The sequence below is a fragment of the Phyllostomus hastatus genome, unplaced genomic scaffold (assembly GCF_019186645.2).
Source record: "Phyllostomus hastatus isolate PE091 unplaced genomic scaffold, TTU_PhHast_1.1 phas_contig_17, whole genome shotgun sequence".
In the NCBI taxonomy this organism is placed as follows: domain Eukaryota; kingdom Metazoa; phylum Chordata; class Mammalia; order Chiroptera; family Phyllostomidae; genus Phyllostomus; species Phyllostomus hastatus.
Window position 1 is genome coordinate 25,264,101 of NW_025333664.1, and position 25,543 is coordinate 25,289,643.

Genomic DNA, 25,543 nt, shown 5'->3' on the forward strand with positions numbered 1-25,543 from the left:
CTATTTTCTCGAGTATTCCCTTATGTAACAGGGGAGTTGGGTCTTTGGGCGGAATTTCCCTTTAAAGATGATGTTTACCGTCAATGAGCAACGTCAGGGAGTGATGACACCGAGAGAGGTATCAGCTGACATATATATTCACGCAAACCTCAACTCATTTTTTCCCCCGTGACTCAGATACCCTGTCCCAGTTTGGCGGAGAAGCACCTTCCCAGTAAAGCGCCTGCCGGGCAGGGTGTGCGCGAGGCCGGCCGGTGATTGGTCCATTGGTCCGCCCGCCGACCTCCTCCGGAGCCTCCGCCCCCTCTCCCAGCCCCGGCGCCTCCTCCTCCTCCCAGCGCCGCGCCGGCCCTCCGCGCCAGTCGCTGACAGCCGCCGCGCTGCGAGCTTCTCCAAAAGAGGCAGGTAAACAGCCTTGTCGCCCTTTGAACAACTAGCACGGGTCCAGGGCGGGGGTCCTGACAGCTGGGGGTGCGCGGGCGCGCGGCGGAGTGAGAGACTGAGAACCCGGCACGCGGAGGCCGACCTTGACAGTGGGAAGGGGTCTTCACGGCGGCCTCTGGGCGCGTCGGGCCTGCCGGTGTGCTCTTTGGTCTTCCGATGACGCAGCTGGGCTGTGCCTTTCTGGCTATGGATGCTCCTTTTATTCGGAATGGGGCGGGAATTGGGGGGAGCTGGCCGAGCCCCCTCCGGAGGGATGTTGGTGGTACGGAGGAGTCTGACCGCTCCCATGACCCCAAACACCCAGGTGTGTGTCCGCGGTGGGAGCGGGATGGGTGAGTCTCGGGGGTAGAGAGGCTGCGGGGCGGGGAATGGGGACGATCACCCCGCGCTAACGTGGCGGGGGAACCCGATGCGGGGAGCAGCGGGCTTCGCTGGGGCGCTGCGCGAGGACAACCAAGGAGAGGCGCTGGGGGCCACGGGACTCCTGGCTCAGCGCCAGTCGGCCGCTCCTAAGAGCCATCGAGTAGAGGCCTGGAAGCGGACAGGGACGGTCCTTGGCCAGGCCCAGCTCTTCCAGATTCTCAGGGGGTGCGCGGATTGGGGGATGGGGCACCCTGCAGCCTCCGAGCTCTTCGGAAGAGATGGCCCCGCCCGCCCTTCTCCGGGCCAGGGCGGTCCCCGGGGAGGCCACGGCCCAAGGGGCTCTGGCAGCCTCCAGACAGCCTGCACAGGCTTTGGGCCTCAGCGGGGAGGGGTCTTGGGTCGTCCCTGCCCCTTCATTCGCGGACCCGGGAGGTCCAGGCCCTCAGGACAGAGCGTTTCCTGCGTGCCCCAGGTGTGGCAGACCCGCAGCCTACGCTTTTTCACTTCTTTCGTGATCCTCTGAAAGGAGAGAACTCGATTATCTGGGGAACTCCGAGGGAGGGGATCCGGGCCGGGCGGCCCCCTTCGGACAACCATTCTTCTCCACCTGTGCGGGAGGTGCCTTCACGTTTGTTTATTGAACAGTGGAGAGGAAGGTGACATTACTGCTTTTTTGTTGTTTTTTTCCATTTACTCTTTGCGGTAGCTACAGCAAACAGATTATTTTCATTGTAAACCCACCGCCGTCATATCTGCCCTAACCATCCCAAAGCCACTGCTTTCTATTTTTTCGTTTCCTCATTTTCAGCTTCATACACAACACAATGCAAGTTCACGGTCCAGATCAAGGTTACCCTCCTTGTATTTGAGGTTTCCCTTTCCTTGAGAAAAGGCCCACGTAAATAGGATTAAAGATTTTTATAGATCAAATTATCAGAAAAAGTAGAAACAGAAAACTGAATGAAAATATCAGACTTCTGGAAAAATGAACTGGCTCAGATTTGAAGAAAAAAAAAATCAGTGAAAAGGAACATTTTTACCTACACAGACACTGAGGAGCTCTTACAATGAAGAACTAAACTGGAAAAGGAAAGAAAGCAGAGCTATGGTGTGATCTGAGTATTATTCATACCTAACACAAGTTTTTCATATTTGTGAAAGGAAAATGTCAAGATTATAATAGATAAATGGTGAAATGATGAGTCATTTACAGAATAAAATACAAATTAAAGCAAGTCTGGATTATCATTTTGCATCTGTAAACAACAATAATGATAACAGCAGCCCCTAAAATTTGCATAATCCAGTTATCTAGGGAGGTGGCAGGTTTTTGGGATTAGAAAGATATCTCGCAACTAACTTTGTGACCTTGGACCGGTTACCTAGTTTTTTCATCCTTTTGTCCATTCATAAAATAAGAGGAAATGACACCTACTTCCAGATTTTGTTAAAGACTAACTTGAACCATTTATGTAAAATTGACCATTGGTATATATACCAATGTATTTTTTTCCTAATCACCTCCCCCCTCCCACCACTGGGCGTGTTGTGCAGTGGGGAGTCAGTATAGACTTTTTGTAAAGCAATCAGACCACAAATAGGAAGTTAAAGCCGTGACCCAGAAATCCCATTCCTAGGAATCTACTTGCAAACAAGAAAAAAAAAAAAAAGAGGCTTATACAGGTACATATTTGGGGCAGAATGCCCTAAAATCAGAACCAACTGGGAAACATCCTGAATGTATAATAGCAGAGCAGTAGCTAAGAAATCATGGCAAATTAACTGAAAGGACCTTATGTTATCATCGAAAGTCATGATTTAGAGCCTGCGATACATGGGGAAAAAGACAGGTCCAAATGCCGGTTACAAAACTGTGTCTGCTTACTCATAATGAATGCATATGTGACAAATCTGAAAGGAAAAACAAAACCAAGGAAGTTTTAATAGAAATTATAGGTGATTTTCATTTTCTTTTTGTTGATGCATTACTTTTCTAAAGAAGGTCATTTTTTAAGTGAGATAGACTCAGTTTGAAAGAGAGCACGCTCAATGTCACGTCTGCTTTTTTTAGTTGACCTCACTGCTTTTTTCAAATATTTCTCTTTTTGTTCTGGAATAGATTTATTAGTGGCTTAGAAACTTATACATTGAGCTTTTATTTTAAGGAATCATATCTTAGATTTATTTATCAAGTCTAGTTTTTTTTTTCTTCTTGTTTTTAAGGATTCCTGAATATATTTGAAAACTGAACAATTTCAACCAAGCTGAAGCGTTGTCTTCCTGGAGGCACAAATCCAGCTTAGCTGAGCCACAACAGACGTATGTACCCTCTGGAATCTCTTAGGTCTTGTGATGGTTGAAAATCCTTCAATGGTCTCAGAAAGTACAAGTCTGGAAAGGCTGTGATCACAAGTGCCTGGTCTGGAGGCCTGTATGTGTACCTCACACCTATGGCATCATCCTTTCTAGAAAAATCAGCTTGATTTTGCAGAGAAAGGGCCACAGTTTTCTCTAGAATCATGCTGCATTATATAACAAAGCAACCATTTAAAAATATAATAAAATAATAACATACATTTCTGCACCAAATTAACATGGAAGGTGACTTTCAACCAACTGACAAAAGGTGTTGATGAGGGGAAGGTTTTTCTAAGCTGCAGTTTTAACTTACCTATTCCATTCTCCCTTTTCATATCCTATTTCCTCTTCCAAGGCAACCGTATCAGCTGTGAACGTCTGCATATTAAACATTCAGGACATGCCTGTGTCTAATCAGGTGTTGACGGCGGAGTTATAATGTCATCCTTTAGTGAATAGTGTGTGTAGCAGTCTTACAGTGGCAGAATTGTTTTCTCAATTTGTTCATCTTTTTTCTCCTTGTATTCTACTAATTACTCTCAGTATTGTGTGATCACATCAAGGGAGGTACGTGTGCCCTTTTAGGAAAAGCATTATAATGTCGTTAAGTGCTGGGCCTCTGAGGACCGAGCTCTGAAGCCCAGGTAGGAGCGCTAGTCCCTGGGAAGTGTTATCATAAATTCCCAAGTCCCATCACGAGACACTTCCAGGCTGCTGTCTGGGAGAGGCTCCAGCACTGTTGCTTTTTAAAAACTCTTTCAGTAATTCTGAGGGTTGATCAGGCTGGGGGCCCTTCATCCTGTTCCCAGAGCTAGGACTCAGAGTAGCAGTGAAAACCCATCTCCCCAGACTGTTGTGCACAATTTTGTATAGCTTGTGTCAGATTCTGTATAGGGCCGTGACCTAAAAAAAAGAATGGATAAATGCAGTCGTTCATTCTTATTCACTGCGGTTGTGCTTTCTGCAGTTTCAGTTACTGGTGGTCAACCTCAGTCTGAAAATATTAAATGGAAAATCCCAGCAATAAACAGTTCCTCGGTTTCAAATTGACACCATTCTGAGCACCTCATTTCATCTTGCCACATGGGCATTGCATCGGCTCCCATCACAAGGGTTAATACAGTACAAAAAGGCTTCTTGAGAGAAAAGAGAGACCACATTCATATAACTTTTACTGCAATATATTATTATAATTGTTCTAGTTTGTTATTAGTTATTAATCTCTTACTGTGCCTAATTTATAAATTAAACCTTACCATAGGTATGTATGTATAGAAAAAAGTAGTATATATAGTGTTCGGTACTATCCAAGGTTTAAAGCATCCACTAGGGGTCTGGGAATGTATTCCTCACGGAAAAAGGGGCACTACTGTACTACAAATGAATTCTACTTAGCTCAGGAAATTTCCTCAGGGAGGTGAGGAGTGTTAGGGGCTGTTTGGTGCTGCTTCCCAATTTAATTAAGTTTCCAGTTGTAACGTGTTCTGAGTATCAGAAATTTAGCCCCTAGCATACAACCATCAGGCAAGTTTCTACCAGCTCTGACTCAGTCCCCATGTATACATGGGAATAGGGTGATTAGGGTAATTCATGGACCTTTTTGCACTTTCTGTATTTCCACTGCTCTCCCATCCTGCCCATTTGCCAGTGCCACACGATCTTATCTGTTGTAGCTTTGTCATGCATTCTAGTGCCTGGCATGCCAGCTGTGCCCTAGATTTTCTTCCCATTCAAGTTTCTTCAGGCTTAGCTTCGAGTGTTATTTCCTCATGCTCTTTGAAATCCCCTTAGAATCCTGACTAAAACTGTGTGGGCTTTATGGATTATTTGGAAATGAATAGGTATCTCGTGGCGTTGGTTTTCCCAGCCAAAGATGTTGCACGTCTTTCTCTTTTTTCCAGTCTTCCTTTATGTCCCTCCTTAAAATTTTATCGCATCCCTCATATAGGTACTACTTATTTTTAGGTTAATTCCTAGATATTCTTAATTTTTTATTGCCATTATGAGTAGAATGATTTTTCCCATGCTAAATCTTCTAATTCCGATTAATCTGGGGACTGTTTTGTTATATATTGGTTTCAAAAACTGCCACCCTGGTGAGCTCACTTATGTGCTGGGAGATGTTTTTGGTTGGTGTTCCAGGTAGAAAGTCACGCCTGGTTAGAATTCCATAACTGTAATAAGGTGATAGCTTCCATTCTTGTCCTGTTCACTACAGTAATGAGATGCCTGTCCTTTTTGAATTAAGATAGGGTGTGGCCTAGACATTTGTGGCAGAGATTCTTGAGGATGAAAAGGGACTGCCTTCTAATTCTGTAGAAATTATCTTAACAGCTTCAACCTGAAAAATCAGAATGGATATTGATTTTAATTGAAAACTTTTCAGCATCTGCAGAGAATCTTATTTTTTCCCTTAACCTATTAATAGATTTCCTGATTTTGAACCACCCTTGTATCCCTTAAATAAGCCTTATTGGTCACAGTGTATTCTTCTTTTACTAAAATGTTGAAATCAGTTTGGTAGTATTCTCTTTTGGATTTTGACACCCATATTTCTAGAGGCTGGGTGACTAGGAGCAAGAGCCCTACACTTGAAATACTAGGGTTTTAATCTTGACCTTTACCCCCTGGGCTATTAACAGGTGAAGATGCCCAAATGTGTATCTACACTAAGTTCCAGATTCTTTTAACAATTGCCTGAATTGGCACTCCCACAGCGTCTCATAGATGTAGCAAAATTAAATGTGTCCGAACCAAACCTCTTGGTTTTCTCTCCCCAGCATGGCCCTCCACCAGTTTCCCACACTTTGGTAGATGGCATTGCCACCATGGGCCTGGTCACAAAAGCCACAAACCTGGCTAACTCGCACTCCTCCATCCACTCTCTCAGCAAGTCTTAATTGGTTCTTTCTGCAAAATACATATCTGCAAAATCATTTATCTGTAGCTCCTCAGCAGTTTCAGCACCATTCTGGCCACACGGCTGACTTCCTTCAATTGTGTCCTAAGTGATCTCACCATTTCCTTTCTTGCCTCTGATTTTTATCTTTACACAACAATCAGGGTGATCTTTTTTTAAAAATAGCCCTAATATGTTACTTTCCTAAGGCCCTTTAATGGCTCCCCACTGCATTCCGAATGAAGTGGAAACTTACACTCGAGGCCCTGTGAGCCGGCCCTCACCAGCTCCAGTTCCTACGGGCCACCTGCCTTCTGTCTCATCAGCTCCGGGTACATCCCCTTTTTGGTCCTTGAATCCACAAAGCTAAGTATCTCATGCACCATTCTGTCCTCAGCTCCTCAGTGCTACAACCTTAGAAAACACTAAAGACATAGTTATTGAATGAATCGATAAGTAATCATACGTCATTTTTGACATTTTTCTTCATTTTTTGACACATAAAAGTTCTTAGTTTATTCATCCTCTCATGAAAAATCTGCCCAGTCACCACAGATGAAGTCACTGAAGAATCTCTACTCCTCCTGTCAGGTCTCTAGCTCACTCTTCCCAGCACCGACACTGGCCTCCGTGGTCCCCCTGACTCTCTCCACTCTGCTCTGGCGTTCCGTCCTCTGTTTCCTTGGGGTCTTCGTCTTCTCACATAGGTCATGTCTTGCCCGTCTGTGTTTGGGTTCCTTTTTCTTTGTGTAATCCAAGGAACCATAGATCACGCCAAAGCCCGTTGCGTTGCCACCACCCAAATGGGTTCTGAACCCGAACACAAAGATGACATCTGGTGTGGCCTTACACATTTCAGCTAGTTTTCCCCGAATTTCCGCCTTGGGTGCTGTTGGCTTCCCAGGGCGAGGACGTCAGTGACCATTTGTCTCCGCTGCAGTGGTCTGTGGGTCATGAACTTCCTGGTGTGGATTGTTCCTGTGTCGTTCGTGACGGCAGCCAATCTTCAAGCAGACAGGGAGGGAAAGAGCTCCATTGTTTCTGTGCTCATTGATCAATTCAAGTGTTCTATTTCTTTAAAATCTGGCACATAGTACTTACTCCATAAATATTTGTTGAATGAGTTCATTCTAAAGTCAATGTTTGTAATATATATTTTAATAGAAAGGCAATCCATCTCACACAGATTTTTAATTCATAAAACAAAGTTGTGTGCAGTAAGCTGGAATCAAGGATATGCCAGTTGACCTTTTTGAGTCATGGTGGTCTCATGTAGAGTAAGAGGTCTGGATTAAACACTATAAGATCTTCCTTATTTTATCACAAACAGAAAGAGATTCACCAAGTCTCATTTAAGTTTTGGGTCCCTCTTGTCCTTAGAAATGATTCCCTACTTTAAATGTAGTTGTTACTTTTAAGGCTCCTCATAATTAAATGTTGCTTTTGTTCTCAACTGATTTTAAAATGATCTAGTTTTAATGGATTCTATGAATGTATCAATAGTATGAAAATAATAAAATATAGAATAGTCTACTCTATCCAACTTTATTCAGTGGTCAATTTTGAAGTACTACCCAGCAGCACATGCCGTGGCTCTGGTTCCCTGCTGCCTGTGTCTCTCGTCCATGGTCATCCTCAACTCTAGACTCACCACACTGCCTCCTGGTGTCTCTTGCCCCACACGTAGCTTGATAACAGCAGTGCCAAAGCCAAGCCCCTTATTAATCTTCCTCCAGACCTGTTCCACCTTCTGCACTCTGTCCACACAGCTGCCCAGTGCAGAAAACTCAATTCTTCCCATCTCTCACCTTCCACGTCAAACACCAAGCCCTCCAGAAGGTAGCTACCTTCTAAATCAAACCATCTGTTACTCTTCATTCCCTGGTCAGGGCCATCACCTTCTTCTACCTTGATCACTGTAGTGTCCTTCTAACTAGTTTCTGTACTTCCAACCACACACCCACAAAATCTCCAGTCCATTCTCCACAATGCTCTTTCTGAAAGAAAACCCCAAACTTTTCAGTGATTTCCCACTGCCTTCAGGATCAAGTTCAGAGTACTCGACATGCCTTGTAATTTGGCTGACCATGTAACCTAACATCTAAACTGGGACACCCTTGAGCATAAAGGGGGCACTATTAATATTAGCACAGGAACAACAGGCATAAACCCTCCCAGGCAGTCAGGATGCTGCTCACCTTGTTCGTGCGGCCCTTCATTACGTGACCTCCCCCACACATTGACGTTTCACTCCCATGAAACCCCCTGTGGTCTCCAGACCTGCCAGTCCTCTCTCACCACCTCTCGCCCACCTTCTGTGTCTGGCTCTCTGAGGACCAAGTTCCTCTATGTGCCCCTTTTACCATGTGGTGTCATCACCTGCTCATCTGTCTAGTTGAGCTTATTGAGCTGTAACTCTTACACCCTTGAACAAGGCATGATCCATGCCAGACTCAGTGTTACTCCCCTTGCAGCCTCTGTCTCCCGCCTCAACCATGTCAGGTGACACCTCCATTCCTGGCTGGCACGCGAAGTAAATGTGTATTTGAGTTGAAGATGGTAGAGAGTTGGCCATTGCAGAAAAGAATGTTTTGTAAGTTTATAAACATGGTTCACTGTAGATAGCTATTCAATAGCTTGGTTATTTCTTATGCTTTATCATAGATATTTTGATGCTCCTTCATTCATTCAGCATTTATTTTGCAAGCCTATGAGCTGGTTACTGCATCTAGGCACTAGGGATACTGCTGTGCATGAAACAAGACTCCCGTCCTGGAGGAGATGAACCATAAGCAAACAATAAATAATAGATGTCAAGTAGCACCCTACTTGCTGGGTAAGGGGGTACGGTGGAGTGCTGATCTATGTAGAGTGTGGTGGACCCCCTGTTGAGGCGATGTCACAGCAGACTGAAGCCATATGAGAACTGGAGGAAGAGCCTTCCAGGCCCTGGGAACAGCAGGGACAAGGGTCCTGAGGTAGGGGAGGGTCACCAGGTGTGAGAAGCAGTGGGAAGGTCACATGGGGCCTACCTGGCAGGGTCAGGACTTTGGGTTTTATCCTGAGTTTGAAGGAGTGGCGTGGTGGGGCCTGACAATGGGAAGGCTCTCTCAGGCGGCTGAGTGGGGAGCGCACTGGCCAGGAGCAGGGAAGCTGGTGGGAGGCTGCGGAAAGGCTCCAGCTGGCTGGAGTCAGAAGAGATCTGGAAGACTTCCGCCAGGATAGTAGAGCTGGAAAATGTGACAGGTTTCGGGTTTAGGGTTTGTTTTCCAGATAGACTGATAAGATTTGTTGATAGAATCAATGTGTGCTGTGAAAAGAGAAAATTCAAGAATAGCTCCAGGGTGTTGGCTGGATTTGGCTCATTTGAGTGAATGAAATAGTTGTAGACACAGAACCCCTTTCGCTTAGGAGGTACTGACTGAGGGTGATAATCCCCTAGTTTAGTTCCCTGGGGTGGTTGCGCAGAAGGGTGAGCAGCGTGGAGGCCAGGAACTGGGTGCCTTGAGCAAATGGAGAGTGGACCAGAGGAGGGGCCTGCAGAAGGCTGACTGACGGAGATGTGGGTGCGGTCGGTATCCCAGCACCCTCTGACCCCTCCCCCAAAGGGCCTCCAAGCCTCCTAAACTGGCATGATCTGAGCTGTTTAACGTGGCTTGTAACTGTCAAATGTACTTTTATTTGCTTACGGCCACCAAGACATTTCAATGACAGTAAAAACATACACAGGATGTTAATTAATTGATTTGTTTCATCCTTCTTTTTCTTCAGAATATTATCCAATTAGTCTTTAGCTCTGAAGGTTATATAAAATAATTTTCTAGTACTTGCTGCCACTTTTACTTAAAGATAAACAGTGCTGGGGAAAAGATTAACATCAGCACTACAGCATATGCCATTTTTGGTTTTATGGCACCTAATGATAATTTAGAGCATATGGTTTCACTTGGGGTAGAAGTTGTGGAATAATCATTCTACCATGTGCTTTTGAGCTCCGACTGTGGACCTGATCATGCAGAATAAGTGAGATCTTTAGTCTGAAGTGAGATTTTTAATTGGATGAATGAATATACATTCTACATATGAAAGGGGCATAAATTATCATCGAGGATATTTGGGTTGTTTGTTTTTTCCTAAGCCCTTTTTATAACACACGTTTCTTTTGTACCAAAAATTAGAAGACAGTAAGTCACTCATAAGTCATTACATGCAGAACTAAAACTCATTCAGTCAATGAGTGGCTGCAAATCTTAGGAACACAGCCATCCTTACCCCACTTTAAGCAGCTCCATCCGTCTGTTCATCTATAAAGAGAAAGATTAATTTACAAGTGGGCTTGCAAAATTCAGCATGTTTTTTGTTTCAAAAAAATTTGTATTCCTTTGAGGAAATTCTTGCTGGCACTGATATGTTCAGGGGATATTCATTCCTTCACTTAGCAAGTATGTACTGTGTACCATCTCTGTGCCCAGCATGCCCTAGCCTCTAAAGAAATAGCAGCAAATAAGAGACATCTTTCCTTCTTACATTCTCATAGAGAAGAGACAGAAACCAACTATTTGCAAAGTTATTTCATTACAGCAGCACCCACCTGGGAGCCTTCCTAACTAGGCGTTAGACTCACAAGACTTCCACGGATGCCACACCAGGGTCACTGTGGTCCACCCAGTAGCCGGCGACATGTCTCCACCCCCAGGCTTCACAGTGATTGCTCAGGTTTAAGGGCATGAGATTCATGCGAGTGGGTGACAGGTTCCCCTTGCTGTAGAAGTCCCAGGCCTCACACGAGCCAGTGTCCCTTATAACAGCCTGATGGGCACAGCTTCCAGGGTCCCCACGTGGATGTGCCGGGTGCAAGGATCACCGGTCTAAAGTCCAAACTGATGGCAAACCCACCAAATGTTTGTAGGCTTTCCCAGTCTGGCTGCAATTTATAAGTCAGGTTATTTTTACCATAAGCAATGTTGCTGGCATTGCACCGTTATCAAGTTTCCGGGAAACGGCCAGAAATTATCCTAAGGTCAATTTGTCCTTTGTGAAGAAGCATTGTGTTCACCCCTTACTGAATAGCTACTTCTGTCGTAAATGCTGCAAAGGAGAAGTGCAGAGTGAAGAGCATTTTTGACTGAGGTGCTGATGCCACTGCTCTGCATTCATTTGTTATGCAGCAAGTTAGGTGGTTTCAACACAGACATTGTGCTCTGACACCTTCTTCATTTTGCAGATAAGTCATCATGGTGAAAAGCCATGTAGGCGGCTGGATCCTGGTTCTCTTTGTGGCCACATGGAGTGACGTGGGCCTCTGCAAGAAGCGACCAAAGCCTGGAGGAGGAGGCAGCAGCGGAGGCAGCCGATACCCAGGACAGGGAAGTCCTGGCGGCAACCGCTACCCACCCCAGGGTGGTGGCTGGGGTCAGCCCCATGGTGGCGGCTGGGGTCAGCCCCACGGTGGTGGAGGCTGGGGTCAGCCCCACGGTGGCGGAGGCTGGGGTCAGCCCCACGGTGGCGGAGGCTGGGGACAGCCCCATGGTGGCGGAGGCTGGGGACAGCCCTATGGTGGCAAGCCCAGTAAGCCGAAAACCAATATGAAGCATGTGGCAGGAGCTGCGGCGGCTGGGGCTGTGGTGGGGGGCCTGGGTGGCTATATGCTGGGGAGTGCTATGAGCAGGCCCCTCATACATTTTGGCAATGACTATGAGGACCGTTACTATCGTGAAAACATGAACCGTTTCCCCAACCAAGTGTACTACAAGCCTGTGGATCAATACAGCAACCAGAACAACTTCGTGCGCGACTGCGTCAACATCACAGTTAAGGAGCACACGGTCACCACCACCACCAAGGGGGAGAACTTCACCGAGACTGACGTCAAGATAATGGAGCGTGTAGTGGAGGAGATGTGCACCATCCAGTACCAGAGAGAGTACCAGGCTTACCAGAGAGGGGCGAGCGTGATCCTCTTCTCCTCCCCTCCTGTGATCCTCCTCCTCTCTTTCCTCATTTTCCTAGTCGTGGGATGAGGGCAGCTTTCTGTTTCCACCATCCTTGTCTTTTACCAGGTTGGGGGAGGGGGCATCCAGCTGCAGCTCTTCAGTGGCAGTGTCTCATTCTCGCTTCTCCCTTTGTCACCCGTAGGCTAATCCACTTGGCCCCGAAGCCACAGGGAAATGCAGAGCAGGCCTGGCAGGCTAAGTAGTCAAGCCCATTTGATTGGGTCCTTCATGGGCCATTGCAAGTGCCAGGCTGGTAAGGGGGTCACAGCGAATCATCATTCCATGATCTAGGCTTATTTTGTCTCCAGTGCAACAGATTGAGACTAAATAATCCCAAAACAGTCTTCAGATGCCTTTGCCTACCTACCCCTGGCTCTGTGAGAGCTCAGCACACTAACACTCCATCTTAGTTAGCAGTACTTTGTTAGCAGTGCGGACACGTTTTCTCATTCGTTTTAGGAAAACCTGACTGCATTTGCGTGTGTAAACAGCGTTTCTGCCAAATTTGGAAGGATAACTCATTCAAAAAAACAAAATTAGGAATCCTCAGCTCTTGGGCCCAGGCTCGGCCTGCTGGAGAACATGTGCCTGTGTCTGCAGAGAATGTGACGGTGTTCTTCATTCCGCAGCACAGGCCACACAGCAGCTGTTGCATCAGGCGTGAATATTCAGGCAACACTAGACCTCTGAGCAGAGGATGGTTTCATAGGGCATGAACATAACTAACATAATACGAGAGGCTTCTGGGGCTAAAACTGTCCAACATTTGGGAGTGGTGCCCACACCTGGCATTCCTCTGTTTATTAACATAAACTGTAGATATTTAAAGCAGTTAAAAATTAAATTACCCTCTGGACACAGAACAAATCTCCTTTGTTCATTTACCTGGAAGTAAAAATGATTTTGACATGGGGTGAAATCAGATTTGAATACAGAGGAAGCTGCAGCTGCAGAAACACCAGTATCAGAAGGTTATGCAATGAAGAAAAGGGTTGATGCACAAAGACGCACTTGCATTTCTTCACAGTATCTCATAATTCTCACAAACCAGAATTGGGTTGAGTCCTTTGTCTCTGTGATTGGCTTTTGAATGGAAGAATAGGGAATAATAAAAAAAAAAAGAACATGTTAGGCTGGAGATGACAGAAAAATGATCTGTTCAGAGTGGAAAAAGAAATTCTGTTTCTGTTATTTAAATAGGTAAAATTCCTCCTTGGATTGTTCAATATTGTCACCTAGCAGATCTCTGTTATTATTCTGCAATGTGATTGGCTTGGATGTGTGTGGGTATTCAATGTAAAAAAAACCCAACATATATATATATATATAGTGCACATGACAAACAAAATTTCGGTTAGAGCAGTTAACACCTGGGGTCTCTGCGGCACTATCTGTTTTTGTAAGGTACTAAATGCGTAATACGTGGGAAACCCTTCTGTGTGGTCTTTAGGCTTATACCATGTGCACTGAATAGTTTTGTATAAGGATCCAAAGTGGTCTTTGAAATATGCATGTACTTTATATTTTCTATATTTGTAACTTTGCATGTACTTGTTTTGTTGTATAAAAAATTTGTAAATGTTTAATATCCAACTACAATTAAACAGAAGCTGAGATGACCCTCCTCTGTGGAGTCTGCCGTTGTGGCCACTAGAGCACGGCCCACCTCCTGCCGGGACCCCCAGTCTGGAGGCCGCCAGGGTGCTGGGGCGGCCCCTTGACCCTTGACCGTCCTGGCAGATCTGTCCCTTTCTTCCTTCCCCCTCTCTCTGAAAACTAGCAATAAACACAGAGTCATTACCTTAAATTTTGTACTGGGCAAAGATGTCGATTTTCAGGCACCCTTACTTGACCCAGTGACTTCAGGGAAACTTCAAGAACCCCATTTTCATTGTTCTCCTTGCTGATTATACCATCTCTTAGTTTGTCAGGGCTGCCAGAGTTCCACAGGCTGGGCGGCTTGAACAACGGACTTTTATTTCCTCACTGGAGGCCTGCAGTCCGAGGTCAGGTGTTGGCAGGATTGGTTTCTTCTGAGGCCTCTCCTCTCCCTCGTGTCTTCCCACAGTCTCTTCCCTCTGCACGTGTCCACGTCCTAATCTTTTTATAAGAACACCATTCAGATTGGATTGAGGCCCACCCCAACAGCCTCATTTTAACTTTAACTCTTCAAGCCCTCATCTCCAAATAGAGTCACTCTGAGGTATCGGGGACTAGGACTGCAACATAAGAACTTGGAGGGGACACAATTCAGCCCATAATACCATCTTTCTAGAAATGTGGCGGCAGTGTCGCTCCCACCACGGTGCAGAGGCGCCCCCGACTGCGTGCCTGGTGGGGAACCACATACACAGTCAGGATTCCCATGCTAGGGATGCCATCCTCTGGATTACTCTGTGTCCTCAAAAGGCTAACCCACTGCCCATCACTCCACTTAGGACTGTCAGGTGTGCCTACCTCGGTGCCCATGGTGGAGCAAACAGAAATGCTTGCATTGCGGGTCCAGCACCTGAAATCCAGCCACCACATGCCCTGGCTGGTGCAAAGTGAAGAGCGTGTTGATCAAGCAAGTTTGTTTATTTTGGCTCATACTTAGGAAGATCTAAAACCCTAAACCCGATAATGTGCTTCCTACACACAGACTGCAGACACACCTGGCTTTGAGTTATACGGATTGAGTTAATTAACAAAGATGAGTGTTAGCTGTAATTTTGTGGGCGCTTCAGAAAGCTGGCGAGCTCCTATCCTCCATTGCTGCCAATTTCTGAATGCTAGGCATGCCCATCGCCCTGCTCACAGTAGCTGCCCACACATGGAATGTGTCCACTCAGGTTTCTCTGTGGCCTCAGCTCACCTTCCCAAAGCTCCAACTCCAACATACAAGGAAAGCCCCACAGATTTCAGACCCTCCCAGCTGTGCCAGATGGCCCAGCCCATTGTCAAGACACAGACCAGAGAACGAACCCAACAAGGAAAGAGGCTGTATTTTCTTGTTCTAGCCAATGCCCTACTTCCCGTCCTCCTGCATGTCTGAATCTCCTTTTATTTTGCCCTCTGATGAATGAAAAAGAGAATGACTACATGCCCAGCCAAGCCCAGATCCCCACCCTACCCCATACAGTCTGTCAGAGATCATTCTTAGCCTTGAGAATTTTAGGAGCAAGATTTTTCACTGCCAGCCATGGACGAGGCCCATTGTGACTGTGGCACTTCTGAGACCCACTAGCTTCGGCTGCTACCTCCCCCAGCACATGCTAGGAATGAACTCAATGAATAAACGAGGACCAGCTGTTTGGCTCTGTTCATTCATCCAAGTTACAGAAAATGCCCACTGAAACCACCATCTTGATTTTGATATAATCACTTGAAGAGTAACTAGAGAGAGGAGAAGAGAGGGAGAGAAACATCAATGTGTGGTTGCCTCTCACACGCCCCCAACCAGGGACCCAGCCGGCAATCCAGGCACATGCTCTGAGTGGTAATAGAACCCACGACCCTGTGGTTCACAGGCCAGTACTCAGTCCACTGAGCCACGCCATCCAGGGCTGGACAACAGAAGCATTTTACTCAGTATTTCCTAGCATGTGATAATAAAACTGCAGCCTCCAGTGGAAAAGCATGTGTGTCCTCCACGGTGAAGAGTGTAGACCAGACAGTATAATTCGAGCATAAAGAGACTGGGTGAAGTTCCGATCCACGTTACAATTTGGATGGACTTTGAAAACATGAGGCTAAGTGAAAGAAGCCAGACACAAAAAGGCAACTATTGGATGATTCACTTTAAATGGAGTGCCCAGATTAGGCCACACAGACAGGAAGTAGATTCGTGGTTGCCAGGGGCTGGAGGACATTGGGGAATGAGAAGTGACTGCTAATGGGCCTGCAGTTTCTTTCCAGTGTGATAAAGATACTCTGAAGTTAGACAGTGGTAATCAGTGAACAACGTTACTAATATACTAAACATCACCGCATTGTGCCCTTTGAAATGGTGAATCTCATGATATGTGAATTATATCTCAATGAAGCTTTTTTGTTTAAAACGCACATTAACCTGCCTAATAATAGAAGTGATGAGAGGGTAGGGGAGGGTTTAGGCATTGTTTGAGATTCAATTTGTTATAAAAACATTTCTGCCCACTTGTTTTTCTCACAGGTGTTCCAGGAACATGCACAGAAGCACTGATAGCCTCGTGTCCACTGTGTTTGTAAGCACTTGGCCCGAAGGCTTTGCTGGCCACAGAGTCGAAGCCTAAATCAGGGAAAGCTGGAAAATGTAATGTGACACTCTTGGCCTTTGAAAAGGTGAGCACTGCAACACAGGGGTGGGCAAAAGTAGGTTTACAGTTGTGAGTGCACAAAACACAGAGTTTGTTCTTGTATTGTTATTTGTTAATTATTGTATTGTTTATTTGCATTACAACTGTAACACTACTTTGCCCACCACCGTATTTGACCACAGACTTGTTGAGATCAAACCTGCTTGCCTGTCCCGCAATTGTTCTAGAAAACCAGCGGGTATCAAGAGCTGATGGAATTGTTACCAGGCGAACAAACCTACTACCCAGATGTGGCGGAAACTCAGCCTTCTACTCAGCATTAAATACCAAAGGTTCCTCAAACAAAGCTGTGGATCTTTGACCCACGAATGAACGAATGTCCTGGGAAATTGCTTCATGTACCAGTTCTTGTGACAAGTCTAGTAGATTACAAATTACTCTCACAGGGACTCTTTCAACAACTCTCTCCCACCTGGTGGAAACTTTACCCCTTGCCCCAAAGAAGGCGTTTCTCCCCGTTTCTTAGTCTGCCCAGTGGAGGAAGCTGCGTCAGTTCCTTCCCCACCTCACAGCAAAGTAACGCAGGTGAGTAAGGACACGCCCTGGCCTGCTGTGGATGAGGTCTTTGCAAGACTGGGCAGAGCGAACACGAAGCCCTGAGAAACAGAGGCCTTCATTTGTGCCTCCGCTTCTGAACTCCCTCATTACATTCCTGTCTTTTTTACTCACCTTGACCTGCTTGCCCTGTTTCGAGGCCTAGCTGGACCCTGTAAGAACTGGACTCCCCGGCTGAATCACACTCCTGACGTTTGGCTCTCCCTGCATTGGTTCCCCTTCCATCTGGTTTTCCCTCAGGAGTTTATACCTGATCCTCCTTCCCTGTGTGTCAGCTCACACCTGAGTGTCACTTCCACTGGAGGTCAGGAGATCAGAGAAGCTGGGACGGGGCATTGGTTCGAAGACAGTTGGAAAATTCCCAGTGTTTCCATATGGCAGCTAAAGTGAAGGGGCGAGAGGACCAGGTCAGCTCTGGAAATCAGGGATGTTCGAGGTGTAGGTAGATGTGGTCTGTCAACAGCAACTAGAGACAAATGAATGAATTGCCCCTGCCCCACCCCCCCACTGGGGTGGGGGTGATCGTTATCCAGGGCTGGAAAAGAGACTGCATTGTTCAGTAGTGTTAGCCCTTCCTCTCCGGCCACAAGCCCAGTTAGATGGAAAAGCTGGCAGGGCAGAAACAGTTGTGAGAGAAATCCAGAACACCAAACGTGTCGGCTGTCCCCCTGTTCCTTCCTCTCCAGAACCCTCTCAGTGGCAGTCCAATCCTCCGCTGGTGCACCCCCTGCCCTTCCTCACTTCCCACCAAGAACTGGCCTCATCATCTTCCTTCCAGGCAGCTGTCTCTGCAGACTGCCGACACAATGATCGCCACCTCTGCTTCCCTCTGACAGCCTTGCCTGGTACCTGCCGTTATACACACTGAGCCAAGGCACTGCTGCAGGATCCCAAATATTAGCGGTTAGAGCTTACTACCATCATTTCCCACGTCTAATTTTAAAAGGCATCTTAAAGTGCATAATTAATTTGTACCTTATTGTCCTTAGTGGCGACCCTCAGAGGCACCATTCCTTTTCTCATGCTCTTTCCTCCATGTGGAATGTCTTCCCTACCCCTTTTCCACCTGAAAAACTCCTATGTACACATCAAGACCCAGGTGAAATGCCTATCCCTGCCGTGCGTGGACCCCTTTGTGAGTCCAGTGAAGACTATGGACCCTGTTCAGAATAATGTTTTGTTTCGGTGTTGGTTGTTCCCCACCCCCGCCTGAAGCAGCATTTATTTACCCACTGAATTCCAAGACATCTAATTTAGAAATCTGGCATCTCAATAATTACCCATGTTCACTGACATGGACTGACGCACACGGCACCATCAGGGCAACACGAGGGCGATGCCAAAGAGTTACAGAAAACAAATCCGTGACTCTTAACCACAACCCAAAATAAAACAATAGCAGGTTCCAAAACTTTAGATGCATTGCATTGAAAAGAAGGTTTGTGCACGTCACAATTTAAAGAGGCAAAACCAGGCGCTACCAAAACCTCACAGTTCAGAGTTTTTATTACAAAGCTGACCGAGAGGAGCAAGTGGTCTCTTTATCAGCTTACCTTAACAGTTTTCCACTAGCTGAAGAAAGAGGTGGGAGGGGTGAATTTATTTTTGCATGCACTGGATGTGTGCCTTAACAAAACACTAGGCTCGTTCTAAATGGATCATTTAAATATCACTGTAGCCTGTTTCAGCCTGTTTATAAACTTCCCCATTGCTTCACTTGTATTTCACAAAGATCAACAGGCATAACAAAATGCCTCGTTCAGAGGGTAGTTGTCTGCACAATTTGAAAAGGGAGCTCCTTCGGGCTCAAAGCAACCATCAGTCCAGCAATGCCCATCAAGATTTATCTGAAGCTGTTTTCCAGGGGCAGGGGAGCAGTTTCAAGTAGCTGTGCTGTCACTACAGAGAGGTTTAACACTAGATATTTAGTGCTTGTTGTGAGGAAGAATTGGTGACAATGGGGGAGGAGAGTGAAGGAAGGCCAGGGATCCAAAAGCTTTTCAGCTGCCTTCTCCTGCTTCTTCATTCTGCTGTTCGCGTGCTCAGAGGGTGAGGTCATCTCACAACCTCATGATGAGCGTGGAGTGCTTACAGGAATCCTCATTTAGTGAGTCCTACTCAGCTCTGGCATCATCCAAGGCTTCTTTACCTAAGAGGCAGGATGTGGAGAAGAATAATGTGCTCTTTGCTGATTTCAAAGACTTGCTTGCAGGCTGCTGTGGGGTAACTTAGGACATGCCCCTCCATGACTTCAGAGATCAGGCATCTGCCTGGCCATCAGCCATGAGGAACAAGGAAAACAGTCTGTATATGGATGTCCCGGCCCTCTCCAGGCCCCTGTGTCTCAAGGCTCCTGTGTTCATCACAAAAGTGTAGAATTTTCACGTGCTACTCTCTCCCCAACCCTAGAAGTATCACTGAGGCTGGAGGTGGGGTGCCATGTCTTCTGCCTGATCTGCCACCATCGCTGCGCTCCCCTGTAATGCGAGCAGTAAATGTCATGTCCACATCTGCTGGTCCCCCTGGTGGTCTTTTCGGAATATCGCGAACGCAAGTGTAGCTCCCGGGCTTGGAGCTCCTGCATTAACAGCCACCCTAGAAGCTTCAACCGCATGTTTTTCTTCTCCCTAGAAGCTACTTCTGCCAAGTAGCGGTGGTAATCGCCTTTCATCTTCAGGTAAAACACCTTGCCCTCATACTGGAAATCATTGCAGTTGTTGATCAGGAACTTGTCATCATTGCACATTGTCTCCCGCTCCTTCTCACTCTCCTCCCAGTAGGCTTTAACTATCTCCAAGTTCTTTTTATTTCCACTGGTCATGATTTTCTGCTCAGTGCTGCCGCTGATGACCCTTCAGGCAGATCCCCTGGAACCAACCACATCTTTGAAGGCCACGGAAAGAGGTTTCGGCCTTCATTGGAGGGAAGTTCACTGAGCTCTGTCACCGCCTTCATAGCGAAGGTCCTGTTGCGGCAGCACTCCATCCGCTTTACCAACCACACTGCCGCAGTAGCCGCTCCCGGCCTCGCGTGGCGCCAAGCTCCCGGTCGCCTAGGAGGCTGCCGGCGCGCATGCGCACTGGCTTGCCAGCCGCTGGAGGCTCAGGCTTTAGGTAACGCCGCTGCTCTTGCCTTCCGGCTGCCTGGTCCCCAGCGCTGGGACTGCTGCCGGGGATGCCGCCCGTCGGAGGGAACAGAATAATATATTTAAATACGTAAAATAAAGTACAGAGATTACACAGGAAACCAAATGCTAAAATATAATTATCACAAGCAGTTTTACACTGATTAAATATTTTAAATCTCACTAAGTAAGACCTGCTGGACCTACTAACTACCATATTTTCATAATGACAAGTGTAAGTGATATAATCCGGAACTGGAATGACCAGCTTGTCCTGGTTTGCCCCATATGTTAAATCCTGTGTCCTGGGAGCCCCCCAGTCCTTGGCAAACTGGGACAGTTGGCCACAGGCTTGTGATGTGACATGAAAACACCTGAGATTCCAGTGGGCTCTGGTGACAGGTACAGCTAACGCTACAGTGTCTGCTGCCGGCATTCTTCATGGAGAAAAGGCTGCATTTCAGGTAGACGTTAGTGGAAATAAAGACGTGATGACACTTTTCCCATCCAAGTTCAGGTACCTCCCAGATTTTATCCACCGACTGCCCCTTCCAGGGTAAGAACCCCTGCAACTGATGGGACAAAGTCAGGCCTCCTCTCCCCTAATCTTTGTAATGTGTTCTTAGATTCACTGTAACTTAGCAAACTATTGTCATTGTTTATTTAAAAAATTAATAGACGTCTCCAATACTGAGGGACCAGCATGCAGCAGGTGTGTGTGGAGCACTGGAGCACTTGCACAGCTGGATCTAAGTCAGTTAAACAACTTTGGGAAATGTTAGCAGTTTTTATTAAAGCTAAATAGATGCCTATCCAATAACCCAGCATTTCCACTCCTGAGCATTTGCCCAACAGAATGAGAGCCTATGTTCACCAAGAGCTGTACATAAGAATTTTTATAGTGACCTGGCCAGTGGGTCTCAGTCAGTTGGAGGGTTGTTCCATAAGCCAAAAGGTCGTGGGTTTGATTCCCAGTCAGGACACATACTCAGGCTGCAAGTTCAGTCCCTAGTCTGGGCGCTTGCAAGAGGCAACAACCATCATTGTTTCTCTCTCACACAGATGTTTCCCCCTCTCTCTCCCTCCCTTCCCCCATCTCTAAAATCAATAAGCATGTCCTAAGGTGAGGATATTTTTTAAAATAGAATTGCCATAGCAATTACATTCATAATAGCCCCAAACAGGAAACAACCCAAATGTTCATCAAGTGATGAATTAATAAATAAATTTGGTCTATTTGTGCAGGAATGAGAACTGAAAAATCACACCTCTGGGCAACATTGATGAAGCTCACAAACATAATGACGAACAAAAGAAGCCAGCCACAAAACAGCACATATTGCATGGTTCTAGTGTTATAAAACCCAAGAGCAGGTGAAACTGTACTGGGCATTAGAATTCAGGATAGTAGGTATCCTGTGGGTGGGTGGAGATCAGGCATGAGGCTTTAAAATATTCTGCTGGTTACATAAGGTTGTTCAGTTTGTGAAAATGTATTGAATTGTGCACTTACAGTATGTGCACTTTTCTGCATGTTAGTTATATTTCAATGAATGCATTTCTTTACAATGTTGGGTCCCCCTTTCCCATCTGCTGCCAGACCTCATCCCTGCAGACTTTTAATATCAAGCAACTTTATCCTGCCATTGCCAGGTTGGTTGGCTCTAGGACTTGATCACTACTTTCCACACCGACTGTGACCTGTCTTGATGATGCGCCAACCTTCCTCCTGGCCGAAGCCCTCACAGACCCAGCCTCTGGCACGAACGCCTTCAGTCTTCACTAGTTGTCATCACAACAGTAAATCCTTCGCTAGTGATTCTGACAGGCTCTTGAGTAATTAACATGTACTCAAAACAGCTTTTAGACCGCACCTTACTTCCCCTTATAATATCTTGGGGGAAGCATTTGTATAGATGTCTATGATTCCAACAGTGCCAAGCAACATTTGATAAGCCCTGTGAGTAGTGGGGGACATGATACCTCCTGTCCAGTTGTGAAAACGGAGGTGCTTCCACCTCCCCCAAAGATACACGTTAAGTAGGTGTTTTACTGTCTGAGACAGAGCAGTTATGTGACAGAGGAGGCTAAGCTATCCTCTAACAGATGAGAACTAAAGTCACTCGAGGCAGAAAACAGCAGGGTGGAGATTAGAACCTGGGTCTCTGGTTGGTGCCAGCTTTCTTTGCATCCTCCCCTGGGATGACAACCACAATGGGAAATGAAGGAGTCACTGCCTCTGACACAGTAGCTGGCCCGTCCCACCTAGTACGGTAACCACATCCTGGGGAAGGCCTTTCTCCTTTTGGACATTTTCCTGCATATTAGGGAGAGAAGAAACTCACAGATCAAATGATCAGGTTGATTAGGCTTTTTAAAAAAAATCAGAGATGATGAGAAAAGTGGAGGGAGGCCGAACGAGGAACTTCAACCCAGTGGCCAAGTGTGGCATCTCTGCCCTTCCTAGGGTCTGCCCTTTCCCAGTCCACTCCTTCTGGACCAACTGAAATAACAACATTCAGCTTGTTACCCCTGCTCTAAATCTTCAATGGCTCTCTTTCTTCTCAGTTACAAACATCCTATTCCACAAACATTCAGTGACACCCAAGACAAGTCACTGCCTTCAGTGGTTCCTGATAAACTAGGAGCCAGCAAGGCTACCTCTCAGAGAGCACATCCAACAGAAAAACAATCAGATGTCCACCAGAAGGCACATGCCAGAACCTTCAGAGCAGCACTGTTTGTGCCAGAAATCACCCGTAAGACCACCAACAGGGAAACGGAGATGTCATTTGTGGGATAGTCTCACAATGGAATGAACAACCTGCAACTATACACAATGTGGGAGATCTCACAGAAGTAATTTGAGCAAGACACGCAAAAGATTATGTTCCATGTAACTCTGTTTAGGTCAAGTACAAAGACAGGCAAAACTAACCTATAGTGGAAAGAGTCAGAATAGTATAGAGGAGGGGACAATGACCCAGCGGGGACACATAGAGCCTTTGGGGGTGCTGTCACATTCGGCTTCTTAATCTGGGTGCAGGTTACACGGGGGTGTTCAGTTTGTAAAAATACATAATGCGGCACACTTAGGATATATGTAGCTTTCTTTGAAAAAAATGAGTATGGTTGTTTAGACAGCTACATATCTTTCTAATAAGCATGATATTATTTTCCAAAACACATTTCAATCGTTTCTCTAACATTAGGCCAGGAGCTCCTTCAGCTGCATTATCCCACCCTATGCTCTGCCTTCCTTGGCACACCATGGTCCCAGGCACATGACAGACTGATAAATCTTCAAAACGCCAAGGTATGGTGGGTGATCTTCCCACACACCAACCCTTCTGGCACAGTTTGGCATTGTAGCTTAACAATCACTGTATTTATTCATAAATGCTCTCCAAAGGTCCAACACCTCATCAAACTAGGAAATGGTATAATTATGACCCATTCATGCATCCTACACCTCAGCCTTTCCCTGTTGCCTTTTTGGTTAATCCACATAATTTCCTATTGTTCATACACTCATGCAAAATATCATTGGTTCTTTTCATCCTGGAACACCGAGCCCTGTGGAATCAATCTCATTCTCCCTGTTTTCACAAACATGATCAACATGAAATTATATTCCTAATGTAATTGTTGATGCCAGAAGACACAATTCACCGGACCCTCACCTCTCAGCTCATTTAAAGAAATGATTGTCCTCACACTAATTCCGTGGCTGTTTGTTTATCTGTGCAGGAGGGATTGGAGCAGTTCTGCCCTCTCTGCATCTGCTGAACAGTTTTCTTGCCTCGTTTGCAGCTTCCAGAGCTCCTCTCTTCTGAGCATTTTCAGTCTTCCACACCCCTCTGTGCCTCTGAGAACAGCCTTTTGTTCCCCGACAAGAAGAATCTGCAGCCTCATCAGCTCTAAACCAACCTCCCACGACGTTCTGGGCAAAGTCCTGCTCAGAAAGGGATGAAAGAGAGGGATGGAGGCGGCCTGGAGGTGACTGTACCAGACGGGGACAGGCAGGCTGAACAGTACACACAGTTCAGAACAGAGCAATGGGCCCGCGGGGACGGCACCGCTTGCCTGACAGGGTGACCTTGGGCCTATCTGGGTCCTGTGACCTCACAGTGTGAAGGAGCCAGACTAGAGGGTTCTGAATCCTTTCCAGCTCTGAACATCCCAAACCCTAATTATGATCCTATGCATCTATGCAATGAACAAAATTGTACTGACACTTGTCTCTGAAAAGTGAAATATTAAGAGATCTTTTCTTTTTTTTCTGAATTTTACAAAGTTTACTCTAAGTCTGCACTACTGTGTTTGTGCGTATGTTCACAAGACCAGAAGTCTATGATTCTAAATAAAAATAGTAAAGTTTCGCCCTGGCTGGTGTGGCTCAGTGGACTGAGCACTGGTCTGTGAACAGGAAGGTTGCAGGTTCGATCCCCAGTCAGGGCACATGTCTGGGTTGTGCCAGGTTCTTAGTTGGGAGCGTGTGAAAGGAGACTGATTAATCTCGCACACGTTTCTCTCCTTCTCTTTCTCCTTCCCTTTCCCTCTCTTTAAAAATAAATAAATAAATAAAAATAGTAAAGTTTTTTAGAGTAAAATAAAATAAAATAAAATTTAAAAGTAAAGACAGAGGAGAAAAAAGGTCCATCTGGGGTCCCCAAATCCAAGTAGATCACTGAAGCTTTGTCTTAGTTGAGGATTTTCTACCTCCAGGGCCAAGTGTTTGTAAACTCTTCTAGCGCCATCTGCTGGTCAATCTGGAAGCAATCGTTTAATTTGGTTCCCAAGAGGACTCGGAAGAGAACCTAGAGAACCCAGGTGATGTCGCATTCAGGATGGTGATCATATTTTATTTACAGGCAAATCTCGATCCATACACCTCCACATTTACTTTTGATCCTGAGTTGCAGTAATGACTGTAACAGGGACATCTGAGCAAGATCCTTTTGTGTAAGGAGTGGCCACCCAATTACTATGCACAGTCCCTTATGCCAGGAGTGACTGACTCTCCGGTTCCCCTCCGGCTGCACCGGCCATCATGTAGAGACAGAGGCACTGGAGAAACCCACTCCTAGCTTCCACCATCTTTAAGCAGTGTTAGTTTCATCTCCACCTGTCTCTGTCCCTTGGGTTGCACAGATCAACTTGTTGACCTTTGGATGAATTCAGTGGCTCAAGCTCCCCTACATGACCCCAGCAGCCCAAAGTGCTGCCCAGTTCTCTGGTTTGGCCTTCTACCCACCATCAGCTCTGCTTTTCCCACCACCCAATGGAAGCGGGGCCCCTCACTCCCTGTGGGTTCAGGCTGCCTGGCACGTGGTCCACCCGAACACACTCCTTCTTCCTGACCTGATCCTTCCCAGAAAGGGTGCCAGCAGAGCCCCCTTTGCTCTCTGGGGTGGGTCTTAAGGTGCAGGACAGTGTGCACACCCAGCAAGGCCTTTGAAACCACCCT

The 25,543-nt window shown here is 46.3% G+C and overlaps 1 protein-coding gene and 1 pseudogene across 4 annotated transcripts; one reads left to right on the forward strand and one right to left on the reverse strand.

The window, feature by feature from the left end:
• Positions 1–252: 252 nt before the first annotated feature.
• LOC123815174 (prion protein) lies at positions 253–13,677 on the forward strand. Of its 4 annotated transcripts, none has more exons than XM_045833386.1 (3): positions 253–405; positions 3,031–3,126; positions 11,289–13,677. In XM_045833386.1, the coding sequence occupies exon 3, from the start codon at positions 11,299–11,301 to the stop codon at positions 12,082–12,084; it is 786 nt and encodes a 261-aa protein (XP_045689342.1). In that variant the 5' UTR covers positions 253–405; positions 3,031–3,126; positions 11,289–11,298; the 3' UTR covers positions 12,085–13,677. The 4 variants fall into 4 exon arrangements, with proteins under 4 accessions (XP_045689342.1, XP_045689345.1, XP_045689343.1 ...); XM_045833387.1 differs by having other exon boundaries at positions 354–401; XM_045833388.1 differs by lacking the exon at positions 253–405 and adding an exon at positions 647–748.
• Positions 6,652–7,046, reverse strand: LOC123814681 (annotated as a pseudogene).
• Positions 13,678–25,543: the final 11,866 nt, after the last annotated feature.